Source organism: Endocarpon pusillum (genome assembly GCF_000464535.1).
Source record: "Endocarpon pusillum Z07020 unplaced genomic scaffold scaffold4490, whole genome shotgun sequence".
NCBI classification, from domain to species: domain Eukaryota; kingdom Fungi; phylum Ascomycota; class Eurotiomycetes; order Verrucariales; family Verrucariaceae; genus Endocarpon; species Endocarpon pusillum.
The window spans coordinates 32820-53459 of record NW_006916438.1 but is presented as its reverse complement, the minus strand read 5'-3'; the positions used below and the strand labels follow the sequence as shown (position 1 = coordinate 53459).

General features: G+C 47.9%; 5 protein-coding genes across 5 annotated transcripts; 2 read left to right on the top strand and 3 right to left on the bottom strand.

The window, feature by feature from the left end:
* Positions 1-2526: 2526 nt before the first annotated feature.
* On the top strand, positions 2527-3132 carry EPUS_04703 (uncharacterized protein; the record flags this gene model as incomplete). The annotated part of the gene is made up of 1 exon (XM_007805692.1): positions 2527-3132. One exon carries the CDS (start codon positions 2527-2529, stop codon positions 3130-3132), a length of 606 nt encoding a protein of 201 aa, XP_007803883.1.
* A 211-nt stretch (positions 3133-3343) lies between these two features.
* Positions 3344-4623, bottom strand: EPUS_04702 (uncharacterized protein; the record flags this gene model as incomplete). Its single annotated transcript, XM_007805691.1, has 4 exons — positions 3344-3620; positions 3920-4160; positions 4216-4337; positions 4403-4623. The coding sequence occupies 4 exons, from the start codon at positions 4621-4623 to the stop codon at positions 3344-3346; spliced, it is 861 nt and encodes a 286-aa protein (XP_007803882.1).
* Positions 4624-5861: 1238 nt separating this feature from the next.
* On the bottom strand, positions 5862-7034 carry EPUS_04701 (uncharacterized protein; the record flags this gene model as incomplete). Its single annotated transcript, XM_007805690.1, has 1 exon — positions 5862-7034. One exon carries the CDS (start codon positions 7032-7034, stop codon positions 5862-5864), a length of 1173 nt encoding a protein of 390 aa, XP_007803881.1.
* A 3635-nt stretch (positions 7035-10669) lies between these two features.
* Positions 10670-11939, bottom strand: EPUS_04700 (uncharacterized protein; the record flags this gene model as incomplete). Its single annotated transcript, XM_007805689.1, has 4 exons — positions 10670-10925; positions 11034-11425; positions 11633-11652; positions 11705-11939. 4 exons carry the CDS (start codon positions 11937-11939, stop codon positions 10670-10672), a joined length of 903 nt encoding a protein of 300 aa, XP_007803880.1.
* Positions 11940-16039: 4100 nt separating this feature from the next.
* EPUS_04699 (uncharacterized protein) lies at positions 16040-18514 on the top strand (the record flags this gene model as incomplete). Its single annotated transcript, XM_007805688.1, has 2 exons — positions 16040-16062; positions 16117-18514. 2 exons carry the CDS (start codon positions 16040-16042, stop codon positions 18512-18514), a joined length of 2421 nt encoding a protein of 806 aa, XP_007803879.1.
* Between the last annotated feature and the right edge of the window lie 2126 nt (positions 18515-20640).

The following is a 20640-nucleotide window of genomic DNA, read 5'->3' as shown; positions in this document are numbered from 1 at the left end:
TAACCTCTACTATTATAAAGTCCTATAATAGCTTATTTTGCTTAAAATAGCTCTAAAGATATAAAGAAATTCTGTTAGCCTTTTTGTATATTATACTTATATAATAGACCTTTATAGTTAACAGGCATTATATAATAGGCATATTTAGAAATAGATTATCTAAATAAACGCAGAATTTAAGCTATTTTAGAAACTATTTAGCTAAGTATAAAATAAGCGTAAATATAAGTACTAATAAGGTGCGCTTAGCACTTATAGAGTATAGGCGTAGCTAGCTTATTTTTATCCTCTTCTTAAGCATTTTAACTCTATTTATTCTAAAGTAAAATAATTAGCTCTAAATATATCTATAATTGCTAATATATTATAGCTTATAGCCTGTATTAATAGGCTTGTTCTTTAGCTTAATTATATGCTTTAAATGGCCTGCAAAAGCGACTATAGCCTTATTAATAGTAATATAAGAAGAGGGATAGAAGAAATTTTGATAAGCAGTTTGAATAAGGTTAGCTATATATTAAATTCAATAAAACCAGGGTGCATTTAGAGGTATAGAAGCACTATTTGTACTGAAAAAGCGATGAATGAGTTCGAATTGATCTCGACTCATAAATTGACCTAGATTGTGTAGTTTCTAATAATCTGTTTATACAGTTCCCTAGTACAAGCCAAAATGGAGATTTCTCCCTATGAATACACGTATTTCTGCCGGCGTAGTAGGTACCCAGTGACATTTCTCAAAGAAAGAAGGATTTTGTAATTTGAATACAGCGTATTTGTTGGTTTCTTCGGAGAGGATTTCCACTACGAAATCGCTAAAAAAGAGCTGAAAAAAGCCTAATTCAGATAGATTAGTGTATCGAGAAGCTCCTGCTCGATTTCGAACGTAATTAGCCTCAAAATGAGGGAGTTCTGTTGAAATGAATGTCGAGGGTTCATCTGCGCATTCTGGCGTCGGGGCAATCACTGCCAAGGCTTGATCGATTTTATTTCGATCAACGCTTTTGGAGCCAATTTTTGACCGTTTTGACTGGTTGTTGTTTCTGTGTATTGACGGAGGTGAGTTATCTCTGTATCTCAGAGGAATTTGCGTATTTCGCTGTGGTCGTAGCATAGTAAGTGGCTGAAAATTTATTTATAAAAAGCGCAGTGGAAAGCTGTGACGCTCATATGCGGCTAAAAAACCTTATTCTGCGCCAAGACGCTAATTGGACCACCCAGGGACGGAGGGGATATCAAGCGCAGTAGCGCGAAACGCAGATACCAAAAATACATACGTGGCTGATGCAAAACGCGTATCAATTCTGTAACAAAACGCTGGTGACAAACGTAGCAAAATAGCGCCAACTGTATTTTTGAGTTCAACACTTTCTTTCCATTCACTGTGATCATAGGTAGCGAGAGGCTGGCTGACTGATTCCAATGCTTACTTTACGTGCTTAAACCTTAGGGTGCTGGCGCTATAAATCCTGGAGGAGCCACCGCCGATGACAGCAACATCTTGGTTCTTCCTCGCTGTAGCTGGCCGGATCAAATTCAGGGGCGATGTTGTCTTGTCATTTCGTCAGACCAGCGACCAGCCCGACACTGCAGTACAATACTGTGAAGTGCTTCACGATGGGCGTTCCCACAAGACCCTCACGAGGAGTTTGGGGCGACTTTGTTGCAGATTACAGAAGTGTACGGGAAGAAAGATGGCAATCTATAGGTGGACCTTATTGGTAACCTCATGGCTGACTTCATGGCTCTTGCTTCCTCTTTCTATAAAAGTCAAGCATGGCTAACACGCCGGTGCCGTTTCTCTTTCCATTGGCATTCCCGCTGGAGGCGGCTTGTTTCAGCTGCCATGAGTTATGCCCTTCAGCGAGGCTTCAACCTCATTCCCGAAGATCGTGGCATGGGACTGAAGCAGACAGGATCTGTCTACTTGCCTCATCAGGCTAACTTAGATCCCAACGCACTCTCTTCTCGCTTTCCTTTGGGGGAAATCAGCTTGGCTCGGCTCGGAGTTATCAAACGGGTTTTCGCCTCCCTTCATCTAATATATGATCTCTAACAATCGTCATACGCTTATGCTAATCATTGGCATTTTCTTCAGTGTCTACAAACGCCCCTCCACCGCAAGATGGCGCAGTATATCGTCGCTGAAGAGTCTATTGGCCGACTACGCATGTAGCTGGAGCCGAGGTTGATCCAAAATTACAGCCAAGTGCACTTCTTCCAAGCTCCCGATTGGTACTTACCTCCAGACGGGCCCTCTGGGGATCAAGGATTAAACGCCAAACACCGAGAACATTTCCTCCCTTTCCGCAGACATGTCGGATCTAACCTATGACAACTCAATATCCTCTACCCTCTCTCCAGGACGTGATGAAGTCCGCAAAGATTTGCTGCTGGAGAAACAAACCATCGATAGTTGAGGTGGTAGACGACTTGCTTATCATTAGATAGCAATCGCTTCAACGTTCAGTGCGTAAGTGCCTCATAGAAGAAGATAGTCAGCGGCAAGGAACGAGAACGACAGTTATGGGAGAGGGCTCGCGCTATGAAGATGGGTCAGCAGTCGAGGCCGGCGTAGGTAGAGGAACAATAATCGGAGGTAACTCTGAAAGCCCGCATTCAGACTCACCCGCCTCCACCACCAAGAAGAACAGTGCCGAGGACATACCAACAAACAGCAAGGAGAACGGCTCTTCCTGCGAGACCAGCACCATGAAAGATCCTGCACCTTCTGCACCACCACAGGGAATCAGCCTCGAAGCATCACGCACGAAGCTGCAGACCGTCACAATCATGCTCTCCCTCTGCGCGGCCCTCTTCCTCGCCGCGCTCGACACCACTATCGTCACAACCGCTTTGCCGAGCATATGCGAGCATTTCAACTCCGACGAAGGCTACACCTGTATCAGGTCGGCCTACCTGCTTGCCAATGCTGCGAGTACGCCTTCTTGGGGAATTTTCTCCGACATCTGGGGCCGGAAAGCGATCCTGCTGCTTGGTTTGGGCATCCTTTTTGTAGGAAGCTTGCTCGCTGCCACTAGCGTTAGCATTGGGATGTTGATTGTGGCGCGTACGGTGCAGGGCATTGGCGGAGGGGAAATTTTTGTGCTGGTCAGTATTCTGCGTGAATGATATATTCAGCCTGCGCACTCACGGGCAGTATCTGCGCTTCCTTGGAATGGTGTGGTCCCTCGCCAGCGGCTTAGGTCCGCTTCTGGGAGGCGCGTTTGCAGAGAGGATTACGCTGCGGTGGTGTTTCTATATCAATTGTGAGTCTGTTACGGCCTTGCTTTTATTCTATGCCCGGCAGGATGCTCGCTCTTTTGTTGCGGCTTGAAGTTGACTAGTTGGTGCAGTGCCAATCACAGGGACGGTCTTTGTACTGCTGAGCATATTTCTGCATCTGGATAATCCCAGGACACCAGTTTGGGATGGACTCAGGGCTGTGGATTGGCTGGGCAGTATCACGGTGATGGGCGGGACATTGATGGCCCTCCTCGGCCTCGAGTTTGTCGGCGTGACCATCCCCTGGTCCTCCGCAACGGTGATCTGCCTCATCATCTTCGCGGTTCTCACAGCCTTGCTCTTCCTCCTCAGCGAGGGGAAAGTGGCCCGTTGCCCTATCATGCCGTTATCAATCTTCAAAAATGGCTCAAACATCGCCTCAATCGGCGTGTGTTTCTGCCACGGCTATGTTTTTATTGCCGCGTCTTGTTATCTTCCACTCTACTTCCAACCGGTTCTAGGCGCCAGACCTCTCCCTCCCTGTCTGGTGTTTACCTCCTCCCCTACGCTCTCTCTTTTTCGGTCACCTCCGCCGGAGCCGGGATTATCATCAAGAAAACAGGCCACTACCTTACCCCACTCTGGTGCGGCCTCCTCACCATGACGCTCGGCTTCGGCCTATTTGGCGACTTACCCTTCTCCCCCTCCTGGAAGAAGACCATTCTCTACCAACTCGTCGCCGGCTTCGGCGTGGGCATGAACGTTGCTGATGAGCCTGCGTCGAACTGAATAATTCCTTAATTTGTCTCGGAATATGTGAGGCAGGTCGAGAATCGGTATCCTTGCAATGCGCGGTGTAAGTTCACTGCGCAGACCCTGTGGAACATCAATCATTTCTGTTGCTGCAATTATGTCCTCAGGAGCATCGAGATGCCCTGAAAAAGAAGGATCGGTGGGAGGTTTGCGCCTATGAGAAAAGACTCTACACACCTCGCCTGGTAATTATGACTTGAACTATACATTCGCGGGCGGTTGAGTGATCCCACTGACCACCTGTTCGAACAAATATTATCAGTGCCTCTGATTGGGGAACGATCGCCGGTATTATGAGCCTGTCGTGTGATGGATGGTGTTAGCACAACCGTCGTCAACAGGTGCTCTGCAGAAAGGGTCTCACCGTTGCTCATGCATGCCTCGCCATGTGCGCAGCAACTCAGCCACCTCCCTTAGTTCTGAAGCGGCAATATCAAGACCCTTCACCTCGCGAGTGCAGCCGCGAAGAGAAACCGAGAACCCACCGATTATGGCCATCGGCGTGGACACATCTTGGAAGGCGTTGAACAAATATGCGGTGGCAGCACGCACGTTAGCTGTTGTTGCCTCGACGGCTCTCTCCATCGTCAGCCGCGGTTGCTGCGGAGTCCGGTAAAGAGAAACAATCTCTGCGGCCATCCGTTTATTGGACTGGAGAGTGTCAAGATAGCTGTGACGGAGTGTGTATTCCCCTGAAACAGATATCATCAAGGAACAATGATGATTTGCTATCTAGTCCTCGCAGCGGGCAGCTTTCCCATTTTTGTTAGACGTTGCCGGACATGGATATTTGGAGCGGCCTGTGCTCATTATACATCTCGTGTTTCTGTAAGAACGGAAGTGTCAGAAGACATTTGATACCTACCATGCTCGACGGTGGACGTTTTAGACTAATTAACTTGTCGAGCTATCATTAACTGTCAGGTCGATCTCAAGTACCGGATATCCATGGACACGAAAGATAATCTCTGAGCAACTAGGCTTGTGCCGGGAAATGCATGCAGTGAAATGAACCAGTTTTGTCCTGATGTTGTAATTGAGATGAAATATCGCTCAGGTAAGTATAAACGACTCTATTACTTATTGCAGTTCTAAGCGGCTAAATATTTAAGCGAAGCTCTTCCCGAAAGCTCTTCGAAGGCCGAAACCCAATTCCCGGATAGCTCCCACAAAGCGAAGCCCGCAGCGTCTCACCTTTTCGCATGACGATGAACAAGAAAGATGCTGTGATGGCTGATCGGACAGTAAAGTTGTTGCTAACTCCTTCACCTTCGGTCGTCTTCTCCATGGCAGGAGCAATGAAACGGTTGACACTCTCGCTAGGAAAGAGTGATAGTAAGTGCTATTTATCGTGATCGCTACTTGGGGGCATCCTAGAGGATCTTCGATCCTGCAGAAAAGCGTCATCAGAAGGTGGACTTCAGACTCTAATGTCGAAACGATCTGCACCGTTTTGAGGATGAGGATGAGAAAATGAATGGATCTGGGTTTCTGAAAGTTGTGCATCGGCAAAGTCACCGACCAAAGAAGGGCGCCTACCGTGTGGACCAAAATGGAAAAGACTTGAAGAACGTATCACAACAACGAGCTTGATCGAGTCAAGTCGTCCCGTGATATGATCTACATGCATGCAAGCTACAATAAACTTTGGACATCAAGTGACATTCTTGAACCCATCCAGATGGGTTCAATTGTGTCCAGGCAACCTCCACCTCAAACTAGCTGACCAAATACAACATAAACACAACAGAAAAGACCGAAATGCCGACCTTCCACCTATTCAAGCACAATTTCACAACTTTCCCAGTCCCAGACTCATGACATCACAGCTCGTCCCTAGGAGGCGCCAAAGGCGCAAGGAATGCGTTATTCCCACCCACAGCAATGGTCAACAGCCGCGGATCCGGTGCATTTACCGCGCCGGACTCGTCCTTCCCCCCACTTGCTGCCACATCATCATAAGGGAACGCATAACCCCTCCGATCCAAATTTACCTCATGCACAATTCTCGAATAATGATTCGTGATGCGCTCCGCATAGAATGGCGGCGGAGTATCTGGGAAGCTACGATCCGGATCATTCAGCAAGGTCGAACGATGAAATGCCGCTGAGAATCGAGCGATGATGGCGCCTCGAAGGGGTGATCCCATCTCCGCAAATGGACCAGTGCTGCAACTGAAAATGTCTGCAGCCGACGGCTGAGTGAAGAGCTGACCACCAATGTCGAAGACGCCGTTGCGCACCTGGCCGGTTAGTGTGCCCCAGATATTATTCTGAGTGTTGATGGCCAGCGTAAAGTGGGTATATTTGTTCCAGACGGCGTCGACGTACGGTTGGTAGTAGCCGCGGAAGAGGTTGTTGTCGGTGACGATGCCAGTATTGGGGCTGAGAGCTCGGAGATTCCGGTCGCTGCCGCGTTGCTTGACGATCAGCCTGCTCCAGCCGGCGCGATCATTATTATCCTGAGCTCGCAGCCGGTCGCAGACCGTGTCGAGACCATTGGCTGGCATGCCGGAGACATGTTTGGTGACCTTGGACGCCGTTTCAAGAGTGAGAGAAATGGGAATGGACACAAAGTCCACGTAAGTGATGTTGGCGTAGATCTCGTTACTGTTGTATGTGAACTCCGCAAAACACCAGTCGATGTCGATGTTGGGGTCCGAAGGATTGGTGACCGAGGGCTCGACCAGTGCTGGACCCGGATTCAACAGGAATGTCAGTGGCCTATCGACCGAGAAATAGACGCGAGCACCGGCAAGACGAGGAATCGTGATTGTGGTTGTGGATCCAGGAGCTCCCAGACGAATTGCACAATCCTCAGTCAGAGGTGCGAGTGTGGACGAGGGTGAGTTAGGAAAGTAGGGAGTCCTTCCATCCCGCCGAAGCAGGAACAAGGCAAAGCCATTGTCGAGGGCGCGGCCAGTTATGTACGCAAAAACGGTGTTTGAGTTGGTTCTGTTTTGCAAGGCAAAGTCTAATGTTGGTGAGGTTGGCATCGTAGGGGTGTCAAAGGGGAAAGGGGATCTGTCGACAATGCACTGATGTTACTCAAGTAGTTCAATAACGAGGCCGATAACTCTCAGCTCATCTTTGAAAGGAACATGAAAGGATACTGTTATCTATATACTGAGACGATGGACTGGGTCAAGCGAAGCTGATGAAATACACAGTGGTATCGATATCAAATCAAAATTATCGGCTGACATCCCAAAAGTTTGGCAAGCTGGAAATGGGCGTCATTGTGTAGCGATCATGCGATCTTCGAGCCGAAGCTTGGGAAGGAAAAGCAACCATCCACCACTTCGGTAAGAGGACAGGGCTAATGGATTTCGAACCATACTTGGTTGATTTGTTTCCCTTGACATGGGAAATGCGAGAAATCTTCAGGTCCAGTAGAAGGAGTGGACTTGCAATTACGGCGGAGGCCCCCTGAACGCCACAGGCGGGCAGCCTCGTGATCGACCAATAGCGTCGTAGTTAGAACGCCTGTCACCATGAGCAGCACACTCTGAAGAGAAGCAATCGTGCGCGTGTTTTGGACAAGTACTCGGATGGTAGGGATGGAAAACAGAATGACGACAAGACTTTGATGTACGCAGAAGGAAATGCAGAACGTTGCTGTGCAATTAAACTTGTTTATTAGTAAGCCCAAATTGGCAGGACTTCCCCGGACTTCCCCAGAGCGGAGTAGTGTTAATGAGACGCGCTAACTCATTCTGGCAATCAGTCCGGCCTCCTGCTCCAGCTCGTGTTCAAAACACAATCTCTTACGTTTTCGAGGGTCGGCCGACCTCTGGCATGCCAAACTTGTGCTGGGCCATCTCGTCGTAGCAAGTTGTAAGCTGGCATGAGGACAGCGGCTTGACCAGGTTCTCCATCTAGTTCTGATTCCTGCCAGTAAGGCCACAAAAACATTGTCTCGTGGCTTTGCCTCTTGATAACGCGAGTCCGGTGAGATACGTCGAGGGCAATAAAAGGGACGGTGTGTGCACTATGCCTTAGCATCTAGTTCGGCAATTGCTGCTGTAGCACATAAGTCGTTCGTTGTGCATCCCACAAAAGAAATGGATAGCTCGCGAAATGAAAAAACAAACAAGGAACTACCATCCATTGGACCACGCGTCCTATCGCAAAGCCAGTGATGCAGAAATTCAGCAGAGAACCTTGCCCGTGAAAGCAAATCACCCCGGGACTGCTCGCCGAATCTGCCTCGTTCTGTCGGTCATGCTCTGCTCTATCGGAAACGAATGTGCCTATCATAGCATGACTGAAAGCGACCAGAATATCTTTGGGCACTTAGTTGGTGGGCAATCTGTGAATCCTGAGGGCAACTAATTAAGAACCCCTTTTCATGCTCCATAAATAACAACAGCCGCGACGACCATGTTGATTGCATTTAGTCTTGTGGATCGGCCCTCTGTTGTTGCGAATTCTGACGCGAGTTTTCTGCCGTATCTTGTGATTGATGGAGAGAAGGTTCTTTCGCCTGCCGTGCACAGCGGATCAAAAGATCTGCTTCGGTCATTGGCTGCGCACCAGTAGGCTAGTTTTGCTGCCTCTAAATCATATCTCCTCCGCTCAAATGAATCAGCTCGTTGCTCTGCATGATGTTCCCGTTGGGAGGGGAGGACATTTCCCATTGATGCTCGGTTAAGAGCTCGTCGACAAAGACGAAGATTTTCCGTTTGATACTTACTGGCATAGATAATCGTTACCAGTTGTTTGACATACGAGACAGACACATCTTCATTCTTTAAGCGTGGATTAGCCAAGCTGTGGGCGGTGGGGTTGGGTAGGATTTGTGGGGAAAGGCTTCACCCGGCCCTTATGTAATCTGACAGGAGGGGTTTGGAAGGCCCACCGGCCGAGGCCCGGTGACCGATTTCGCGGCCGTCTAGGCAAAATGAGTGTCAGAACCATTGGGATAGTTCAGTCAATTTACTGTGCTCGATGATTCTCACCTCTTCTGACAGAATTTCACGAGCCACGTCGGCCACAAAATCTGCCGCCGGGCCTCAGGCCATGGCCTCGAAAGGCTGGGGCCTGCAGATAAATGTGGAGGCAACTTCTTCGTGAGGCCGCAGAGCAACTCTTCATAGCCACAAGAGTCTTATCATGCAGGAAAATAGCTACTCTAGTACTATAGCAGCTCTTATCTAACTTTCAGGCGACTCCATTCAATAATGAAATTCTTCTCACCGATACTCTGTACGGTGAACACCAACACCAAGCAACGTGGTTTCGTGGATTGTTCCTGATCCACTCTGGAGTAAATACATCCATCCTTCAGCAGTTTGGGAGCTGCGTTGGAAGAGACAACTGGCACAGAGTGGTTTTTATTGCCTTCCGGCGCGTTTATTCCGGGTAATCATCGGGTGCTCAAACCCAGTTGAGACTCGAAGAAGCCCATCTATCGAGTTTGACGAGCCTCCACTCAATGAATTTGGTTATTAGGAGCATAGCACGAGACCTAGCTTGCTCCAGCATACTATGTTAAGATTGAAAGTACTATTTAGACGGAAGGCTCTTACTGATGAACTGTCGGTTTGCTTTCAAAACCCTATTCAGGGATGGTCGACAGGAAACCATGCTTGGAGCTTGGATCATGCTAGACAATCTTGTTCAGTGTTGGGGTATTTCTTACTTGGCTCGAACGCTTAAAGGCGCCTGGGGCTCTCTCGTTCTGGATTGGTCTTATTTGGCTGTGCATGAGTCCATCACTCTTTTCATGTCGCACTGCAGAATCTTTCATAAGGCGTCATCGGATATATGAAATGTCTCATTTTTGAGTTTGGGTGAGCCGCACCATACCTACCACAATGTAACGTAGAGAGATCTTGAAAGATCTGGCGGCTCAAAATGTGCTCACGTGGCATCAGGAATATCTCAATGTTCTTGATGCACTTTCGATGCACTCTCAATGCAACTTTAATTCCTTGGCCAAAGATGAGACATGGCTTCACCTCACAGCGACGAAATTTGGCGGCTCATCTTCTTCAAGTACCATTTTCGATGGTGAATCCAGTTTTGTGGTTGAGGCTGCCGGTTTGCAGCCTGCAGAATGTTTTTCCGGAGGTAAAACAGCAGATCGTTCATCAGTACAGTCTCTCCACGCGTAATATTTTCCATAATTCAGTTGGTGGCAGACACCCGATTGCTGGCTGCCTTCTCAAGCATTCCGCTCGCTGAGTAGTAGTCTAGCAATGCTTGCTACTTTAGCAGCAGGAGAAGATGAATAGCTGTTCCAAGTACCAAAAATTTGCATAACACATGCGGAATCTTAACAACACACGAAATGAAAGAGTACACGAAGCATTCTCATAAAGTCACCGTCCAATATCCTAGAAAGTCATCGTGACGAAGGCGAATGTCCTGTGTTTTTTGGAGAGAACAATTCTTGCCCTGCCTGCCAAAGCCATAGAGCCCATCTCAGACTGTGAAACATCAAAGTGGATCTATCTCTTTGTCTCAAGGCACCTTGTTTGGCTAGTTTTCCAAGTCGCTGAACTTCTTATGTCTACCTTGAAGGAAGCTTGGAAAACTCACCAAGCGTGACGCTCTTACCTTTGTCTTTGTGAAGCTGGATATTCGAGTCGTTCCCTTATTTCAAGCTGCTGGTTCCGCCATTGAGTCATCCGCCGTCCTCGAAATCAAGCAATTCTCGCTTTTGCACGAGCTGCAAGCGGAAATTTGGCTTTCTGGAGTGGTAGAATTTGGAAGTATAGTGATGGAAGAGCTTAGGCATGACAGGGAGGCAGCTAACGACGATACCGGTCGTTATCTCCGCAATTGTCCAGTAACCCATGATAATGACGTTGTAGCTGACATCAGGCGACTTTAGAACCTTCCATGTATAGTAAGTACGCATAATGGACGTTACACAAGCCCTGGGCAGATGTACGTTAGCAAGTCTCTTTTCCTGGGGAAGATTCCAATGACGTCTGAAATCAGCTTGGCTCTAAAATACTAAGAGAGTGTATTTGTGGTCGACTTACCAGAGGCCTGTACTGAAAATTGCAATCATCAATATCTTTCTCTTAAAGGGCAGCTGTAACTTCCAGATAGGTACGATAGGAAGGATGAGGATTGCAAAATCAGATAGAACGTTGAATATACCGGAGGCCATATACATAGCATATGTGTTGCGGCAGTGGCCGGTGGTGATTAGTAGATTCCAGAATTTCTCTCTTGGAGTGCACGCGGTAACCTGAAAAATAAAATCTGTAAAATAGAAAATAAAATTGCTCCAGATGACAGTTTGGATAGCCACGAATAGCGGCATGTTAGCCTTCCGATTGGGAACAAAGATCCGTAAATACTGAAGGAGAATAGAAAGCTTGATCAAGAATACGACGACGCCGTAGAGAATGGTGGTAATATTGACCCACTGGGATATCTATCAGCATGGAGAAATAACTCAAACGGCTCATTGAATGAACTCACATAGAGAAGTGTGAAGTACCTCTTCAGCTGCATGTCCCATATATGGAATCCGCCGTTTCTGGCACAGAATATACACGGGACCGTATATCCGACATAGCACAGCTTCTTCCTTAGCGACGCTCCCTCAATTGTTAGATGTTGAAGATCTTACCCAGGCTAGGACCACGACATCTGACGCAAATTAATATAGCTGTCGTAGAAATGGTGGAGAATATGGGCTTACAGTCCTCGTAGGCCTTGGACCGTATAAGATATAGCTTGATATACAGACGTATGAAAATAAGCAGGGTCGCAATGACCATGCCTAGCAATAAAATTGTAATGGAGATTTCGTAAAGATTGCTTAAAGCAGGAAAGCTTGGGATGACACCCTCTGGTGGCTTTCCAGCTGGTCCATTCAGAAGCGTTTGAATCTTTTGGACTTGCTCTGGTGTTGTCGACGTGGATGGGACTTCCATTGCTAGAGATTGCTGCAGGGCACAGAAAGGTCACTCTGTTCTGGCCAAGGACAATGATTGTGAAGGTATTTAGTTAGGAACTGGTGTATGAGTGGAAGAAGACGTGTATCGACAGAAGCAAAGACGACGGTGTATTCTCCCTTTAGAAGTAGATTCAGGCCGGAGGTTTGAACGTGGTCACAACGGGGTACTGTCATCTTGTCTTAAATAGGTCCCCGAATCGTAACCTGCAAGTTGCAATCAGCGCGAGGAAGCAAAGCAAAGGTGATGTGAATGAAACGCTAACTAGTCTTCTGCGGCCCTATCGAGATACCCAGACTTGTAGAAGATCTAGAATGTTGATAAAAATGCATGTTCTGTAAAGCGTTATGCATCAGTTCCAGCACCATCCCATTTTACGCAAGCACTTCAGTAGGAGGCACCAATCGACTCGAGCACCCTACATGACTGCCCGATGCACGAATTTCCCAACGTTTCCCGGAACTGCCTGTATCAGCCTAGCAGGCAGTACCTGGGCGGCTGTGCCAGGCATGGCAGTAGCGTCATATCACCCATGGATCTGCCCGAGGGAGATATGTGGGAATGCGATGGTCCAGTCACATACAGAGATGATTTTAGGTGCTAGAGATGGCATATTGTGATTGAACAAGCATCATTGTGCCAACGGATCGTGTTTCGACTGACTTGTCGTTGATGTAGGTGTTGCCAAAACTTGATCAGTTGACTCAGCGCAACTGATATTGCGTAGTACAAGACTCCAGGGGAGTGATCTAGAACCTTTGGATGAGTGAATTTCATTAGCTGCTTATTATCCTAGATAAAGTATACGTCAATCACGAGATGGTGCATAAGCGCCTCATAACGTCTAAAAAGTGAAACGAGAAGGTAAGTCAATATCAGCTGGTTAGTGGCCAATTGTGGATGCCTTTTGCTTCAACAGATTTGGAGTCACTATTGGGGTGATTGAGAGAGTCAGAATGGCTGGCACAGATAAAGGACAAATCCATGATTTAACAGCTGCGGTTAATGTTCGGTAGCCTTTTATTGCCAAGACCGACCTCGGTGATGTCATCCACAAAACCCGCTCTTTAGATACTTTAGTAACTCCGTCCTACTAGTAGTAGTACGGGGGAGGCACAAGCATCCCTAGCATGGTGCTTGAAAAGCCTTGTTAAGTTACAACGCCACGTATCAGCGTCTTGACATAGTGGGATGGGTGCCAGAAATTTCCCAATTAAGATTAGTTTTTTCTTGATTGCAACAAGAATGGCTATACAAAATTGACAGGGCTATCCTGTACCATAACTACTAGTAGTGTTCAGAGTGGCAAATACTAGCGCCGTGCTAGGGATACTTGCTAGGTACGGTAGTAGTGTCACAAATAGCTGGTTGGCGGTCAATTGGCGGCCGCGGCCCTATTAGTTCAACAGAAAGGCTGGAAAAGCACGTTGTCTGCAGCAAATCTGCACAACTGCCTAGATTTTTGGGTAAGGGTTCTGCATTTCACAGTAACAGGAATTGAACACTGTTTCGTCTTGATGCCTCTGCCGACTGGCTACAAAGACTACTTCAAGTATTCTGTGGTGACAAAAAGTTGTCGTGAGTCGAGTAGGCAAAGTGTGCAACTGCTATAGCTAGTCTTAGACTTGATGACTTTGCTTAAATACTCTAGCTATCTTGGTTATCAAAGAGGCGTATTTGCATACGTTACTTCATGTCAACCTGCTAAATAAGCCTGTAACATATTGTAAAATAAATAAAGTTGAGTGAACTAGATATGAAGTAAAAGTTGTCAGGAGTGAATTGTAACTTTTGTTGTCACACAGTTATGTAACCACTTTGAAATGTAGGTGGTTGTGCTCCATAGAGCAGCTACGTAGGTTATAATCTGCAGATGAAAGTTATGATTGCCCTTGGTGCGGCTCAGATTCTCGGTATAGGCTTGATGAGGGTGAAATTTTTAAAGGTGTTGTGATTCACAATCTTGGTGCTAGTTGGGAGGGGGCGGTGAGCGATTATAAGATACGTCTACAGTGGACTCTATTCAGCAGTGGCTATACGAGTGACATTGGTTTATAATCTCTCTGCAGCTAGAATGGTATCGAATTGCCCGTGAAATAGGTAAAAAAGCAAGTTTTTCTGTCGACCAAAGAGCTGAGAGCGTGGATATACGTATAAAATGGGATGTACGGTACAGCGAAATCTTCTCTGAAATCGCACTATAGACAGACCCATCAAACGCAGGGAGCAGCTTGGATTTAAGGTAGGAAAACTGGCCAATCGGCACTTCATAGCTCCACTAGTTGATATAGAACGGAGTGATGCACATTTCACCGCCCCTGAATAGGATACACCCTAGATACGGCTTTTCCATGCTATGAATTACCGCGAGCTCGAGGCGACAACACGGCAAACATGAGTAGCTAGGGTAAAAGAATGCTCCACGTTTTGTTAAGACGATCCCTTAACAGCCCCTTCAGGCGCATCTTCTGCCAAGGCCTTGAGTTCTGGTACGCATTCGGAGGTTGGGATAGCTAGAAGCTGAAGTGATGTACTATAAATCCTATAACTGAGGTTCTTATTCACGACCATCCGGTAGACACTGCAGGGATACATGGAATGTGGTCTCCGGGAATTGCTCTGTTGAATCTTGATAGCTGCAAGATCTTCCGAGACACAGGAGTTGGTGGCCGAAGGAATTATAGCTTCAGGCGATGAGGTGTGACTCATGCACGTCGATGCTGGGGTCCAGTGCCCAAAGCCGACAATCTATATAGGATGTAAGGTAAAAGGATCAGGTCTGTGGGTAAATGGGTGAAGGTTCAGACCAGGTCCGTCATATATGAGACAGGGCCTAGGCAGGAAGCAGCAGGCATTCTATGACCACACTTTCAATTCTTACCGAAAATGTTCCCATAAACACAGGACTTTCCTAGGTAGCTGTTGGAACTCGATCCAAATCTAGCATGACTAGCTAAGAACGCATCACAACGATCTGATACCTTCCCTGCTGTAACAGGGCGGAGTGCCATGGAGTGCCCACTGTGTATGCATGGCCTGTAGTCACCCTTGCAGAGTATGAATGTAACTATGACTAACATACCCTGCTGTACCTTTAATGTCTTTGTAACCTGGTTGATCATGGAATCGATGGCATTTGTGCTGTATAGCGTATCGCAGTGGCTGCGTGCATTTAAATACTGTTTTCACTGGGGCTGGTCAACCTTTGGAAGACAGAATGTGTTCAAATAGCTCGTCAATATGAGCATATGGTATCTTGGTGACTAAGGGCTTCCAAATAGTGATGAAGAAGGTAGGCACTATGCTTTATCTCTCTGAGAGTCATGTAGCCTGGACGGTTCACTGCACGAAAAACAGTCGATACGACGGGCAGGCATCGCGCCCAGCAGATGTTGCTAAGCCTGTTTTAAGACGACATCAAGACTAGGGAAGGTAATATAGGGTTGCCGGACTTTACCATCTCAGAAGCATATTCGAGAGCAAGAAGAATGCAGGCCACAACCCTGCAGCTGATGGCCGACCAGCTTCTCTTACATGTTGTTAGCTTTTGGCTTCTGCCTCGGTGCTTCAAAGCTTTTTGTTTCCCTCCTTAACGCCGGCATCAGGATGCACTTTCCAAACTCGCCGATAATCTCCAGCTGCTGCTCTGTAAGTGGGCCAGTAGTAATAGTGACATTGAAAGCCAAAACTAGCGGCGCATCGCCATTTCCTGAACTATTTTGAAGAATCGGAGAGTGCAAGAGGACGAGAGCGGAAGAGCGATCATCTAGGATGTCGAATGCTGAGTCTAGTGGATGGGAAGGGGTGTAGAAGTTCTCTGCTACTAAAGTAATAAGTTAGTTAGTTGGTGCTCTGCAGACTGGGCCAACAGAACTGACGTCGCTCTGGGCACATATCTTGGGTGGGGAATGTAGCCACTTATTTTGTCATCCTCCCTCCACTCCGTTTAAGTAATGATCCTTATTGTCCAGTGTACCAATCGCTCGCGGCTGGTCCGTCTACGCAGTCGTATAGAAGTGAAGCATGCTTAGAGCCCATCTTTCCATGTCGGTGCCCCTGACCTATAGTACCAATCGATGATGGCTCTGCTACAGAACGAGGAGTACTACGCATCCCTCTCGCACACGCAAATGCACTGCTGACCTCGGGTTGTAAGATTTGCTACATGGTACATGCGAACCTCCTATCTCGCAAACATCAAAGATGGAATTGGGGAGCGCTTGATCAACATCAACTCCTCGATCCTGAATACACCCGGCTTTAGAGCGGCAGGATGGACCGTGAACCCAGCTGATACCAAACGAACCTATTCTCCTCCCATTCCTACGAGCTCTCATTCAGAGTACTTCCAAGGTCCTGTAGCTCCAGGCATCTCTCGAATCACATCATGGCCAGAGGAAGAGGAGGAAGGAGGTGTGGTCACGGGCCGAAGGAGCAATGATACCATCGGACCCGCACCAGTGACCAAGAGGAGACGAAGGAGAGAGCAAATGGAGGAAGAAGACAGTAGCGACCTCAGCGATGAGAGTGATGACGATGCGGAAACTGCTCAACGTGCTGCTCAGCAGATCAAGTTTGCTCGGATGCCTGTGAGAGGCCGGGCTGGTTCGTCTCCCATTCGAAGTTCGGACCTGAAAGAAGGACCTGAAGTTCTCGTCACGTCTCCTTCCAGGCGATCCACGGACAGCAGATTTAGGAGGGGCTCCATGGGAGCTGTGGAAGCGATGAAAGCAAGGGCCAGACGGGATACCACGACCAGTAGTGAGATGTCGTCCGAAAATGAGGTCCTAACACCATCAGTATTCGCAAGACGACGCATCCATTCGCGCACCAATTCAGCTAGCAATCTTTTGAAGGAGAAGGTGACCGAGGATGCTGATGCGGAGGTTGGAGCATCTGGCGAAGCACATGACGACAACTCGGATGCAGAATCAGTCGAATCTACCCTTTCATCGGAATTTGGTGCAACTTTGCATTCTGGATCTCTACTCGATACAGTGGAGGTCCCTAATCTTCAGAGCTCGTCACCCGTCCTGCCAAACCTAACCCCCCCAAACAGCTCGTCGCCAAAGAGGACAAAAGCCGAACCCAGTCCTGTCCTGCAAGACTTTCCATCATCCCGACCTATCAGCGTCGTTGCTCCTGTGAGTCTTCTCGGTTCAGCCATCAGAGCCAGGAAAACGAAGCCGGTGAATCCTATTGAAAGCTTTGCTACATTATCTGGCAAAGGCTCAACGAACCCCCTCTGGATTAAGATCTACGCACCTTTCTCTGACAACCCAGAAACCCCTTATGAAATGCCCCTGCAACGCACTTCCAAAGGGGGCACAGACACCACCGTTGCGGAAGCGATCGGTTTGGGTCTTTGGCGATACACCGAGCAGCGCCTCACTCCAGGCCTTGAAAACGACAAGCTCAATGTTAATAAATGGACAATGAGGATGGTGGAAGATGGGGAAGTCGATTTCGATTTTCCTGCACTGTCTCGAACCAGACCTATGATAGATTTCACTTCGAATAATAATCGAGGTGCTCGTGGTCGCTCTCGAGAGCGTCCCTTCGATGAATTTGCCCTTGTTGAGGCAAATGCGCAACAATTCGAGGAGAACCAGAAACTGACACCGAAGTACACACCGTCAACTACACCACATGAAGAAGGCCCTGACGCTCCTGGACCTCCGGGCGCTCTTGTCCAGCCGACCGCGCCACGAACGCCACCTCCTCCCCAACGCTTCAAACCTGTGATAGGTCAGCCTTTCTCTTCAGCTTTGCACAATACCTCGCTGAGGCCAGCCGACATGCCAGAACCACAGACCTCATATGCAACTCCACGTATGGGTGTGATGAAGACATTACGAATCCGTCACCTCGACCTAGATGTCGTAAATCAAGCCACATCCGTGGACATTGCATCCGATAGCTACATCGCCGAGATTTTGGATCACGTCTGCAAACTTTGGAAACTCGATAAAGCCGCCTACACCCTCAAAGTCTCCGGCACCAACACTGTCGCGCCCCTAGACCGAACCGTCGAAGCCCTCGGCACCCGCACCGATCTCGACCTGGTCCGTCGGCGCTTCGGCGTCGGTCCCCACAGCATGACAGGCTCACCTGGCAGTGCTTCACCCAACGCACCCCTACTCATCGACATTGATGGACCCAAGAAGGGCAAAAAGGGCCTGCCGATGCTCCATCCCTTGGCGCAAAAACAAGACCTTATCTCCTCTGCAGGCAACTTCAAGAAGTACAACGTCACTCGTAAACACCTGACTGCGTTTGCACAGGCCAGCCACAAGAAGACACTCGCGCTAGATGCAGATTACATGCACATCATGCCGATCGATACAGACAAGACGATGAACTCGACTAGTAAGACGACATCGATCCCATTTGCCGATATCACGAATACGAAAGTCAGTTCGCGGCACCCGAAGGTGTTTCGGGTGATTATCAAGAGAGCGAATGAGAGTAAAAGGTATGATTTTGAGGCCAAGGATGCGGCCGAGGCGGCGGAGATCGTGGATGAGATCAAGAAGGTCATGGTACCTCAGTGATTGGTAGTATGGTGTGTTAAAGTGTTTGGAGTATGAAGGAAGGGATGATGGCTGGGATGTCACCTGGAGCTTGTTTGCAATGATACCCATACATAGACAATGTGCCAGAGCACTCCTTATCTGATGATCTTCATGATTTAGCTGCTCAACGGACCGATCAAGGAAGACCTCGAACCAGTGGCTTCTAAAAGAAAAGAGAATAGACCGCCTGCTGGAGCCCATTTCTCCCCTTCCAGTGCAGCATCTACGCTATCCATTACATCTGCCTCACTGCTGCTCATCTTTATCCAGCAATCCCATCCCAGCAGAGCTTAAAAAAAGAACCACAACCCTACATCATCGAATGCCCTCAACTAAGTATGAAAGATCAACGAGATATTAGAACCATTAGGCGTTGAACTTGGTCCCATTAGAAGAAGGACACGCTGTCCAAGCGGTTGTAGAGGAAGTTGCGGAGCTTCAGATACAATGCGCGATAGGATAGCTTGAGACCTTGAATACATCTTTCGTAGCCAGACCACCAGTCTTCCTAGATCATCTCGCTCATAGTGCTCTTCTCATACCGGAATACTAAATATACACCAAAGGAAAAACTGAGAAAGAAGAGAAAAAATCAAAACCTATGCCATCGAACCCCGAATACCCATGGGGAGGGTATCAGAAAGCTCAATGGGGGAGGAGAAAACCGGCTTGTTGAAAGCCGATTTTTTTCGGGTATATTTTTATCCTGGTATGTTTCGTCCACAGTATTTTTGTTTTTGCTGGACCTTCAGCACTTTGTTGTTTGTTTTTGCTGCTGGTGTGTCTACACAATCGAACAGGTGGCTCTCGCAGATGAGTCAATGGAGTGTTTTCTGCCCGAAGGCAGACGACAAACCGCTAGGCCATCTGTCCGATTGTGTGAGAAAAGGTTAATTAATTGCTTATCTGTGTTTTCGGTGAGAGAGGGACTAGTGGGCAGAGGTGAGGTTACTGGAGTGTTGGGACGAAAGGGGGGCGAAAGGGGTGCCAAGACTTTTTGGTGCGTTGATGGACATGAGGTACCTCTTCCGTAAGACATTCGAGGTGGAACAAGGGGTATGAGAGACGGATTGCGAGACAGTAATAATTATAGATGGGGGTATCAAGGAGATCAGCCAGTCAGGGGGTGCTTGGACTGGCGATGCATGGAAACGATCTTGTGGACTTCTTCGAATTACAGCTGCACGGCTGCTGCTACGGTACACTCCCTTGTGGTAGATGTCTTGTGGAAAGATGATTCGTGGTAATATAATGAGGGTTGGGTATTGAGAAATCGAGGGAACGATGCAGCAATGTGATTATGGCTTTGGAACGCCTCTAAGATTGCATTTTGAAGGAACAATATTGTGGGTTCTGAGCGATCCCAAAGACCAAATATTCTGCCCTTCTCCCAACGAAAAGTAGGCGGCAATGATTGATGGTGGACTCATCTATCGTTTCGACCGTATTGCCTCAAGGGCTGGAAGAGACAGGGATCTGTTCGGTCGTCTCGCAGCGGTCAAAAATTGAATTAAATTCTTGTATTCATCATCGACTCCTTGAGCTCTGAGAGTCCCCTCGAGCCATTAAATTCGTCCAGTCCTGGTTGATTATCACGTGGAGCTCCATCAGCACCGCTTTATTGATTGTCTTGAAATCCTCCTTCCGAAAACCCATAGACGATGACCCTCGATAGCTTTCGTGAGGATATCTTCAAACAATCATAACCTGCCTTCTTCGCCCTCTGATAGCATATATTGCAGCCGAATGGTGATGTCTCGCCCACTGAGAGATATGATTTCTGTCAACCTGAAAGACAGTGTGACGTTTATGCGCCAGACTAGACGGTTCCTCCTAAGCATAACGTGCATGCTGAATCAAACCATCGATCCAGCCCAGAGACGTTTCTAGCCCTACCGTAGTGCATCGTTTCTCGGCTGTGCGTCCCTTACGCATCTCTGTTTTGTCAAACGACATAAGTCTGAATCTTTTGGTCGAGAAATCCAGGCCTATTGGAAGTACCATTGATCCATAATGTGCCCCACCGGCGTGGGCGTACAGCTGTTGCAGCCGCACCATATGCGGTGAGGATAGCCATGTCGCCCTTTCTGCTGGTGTCCAAATAT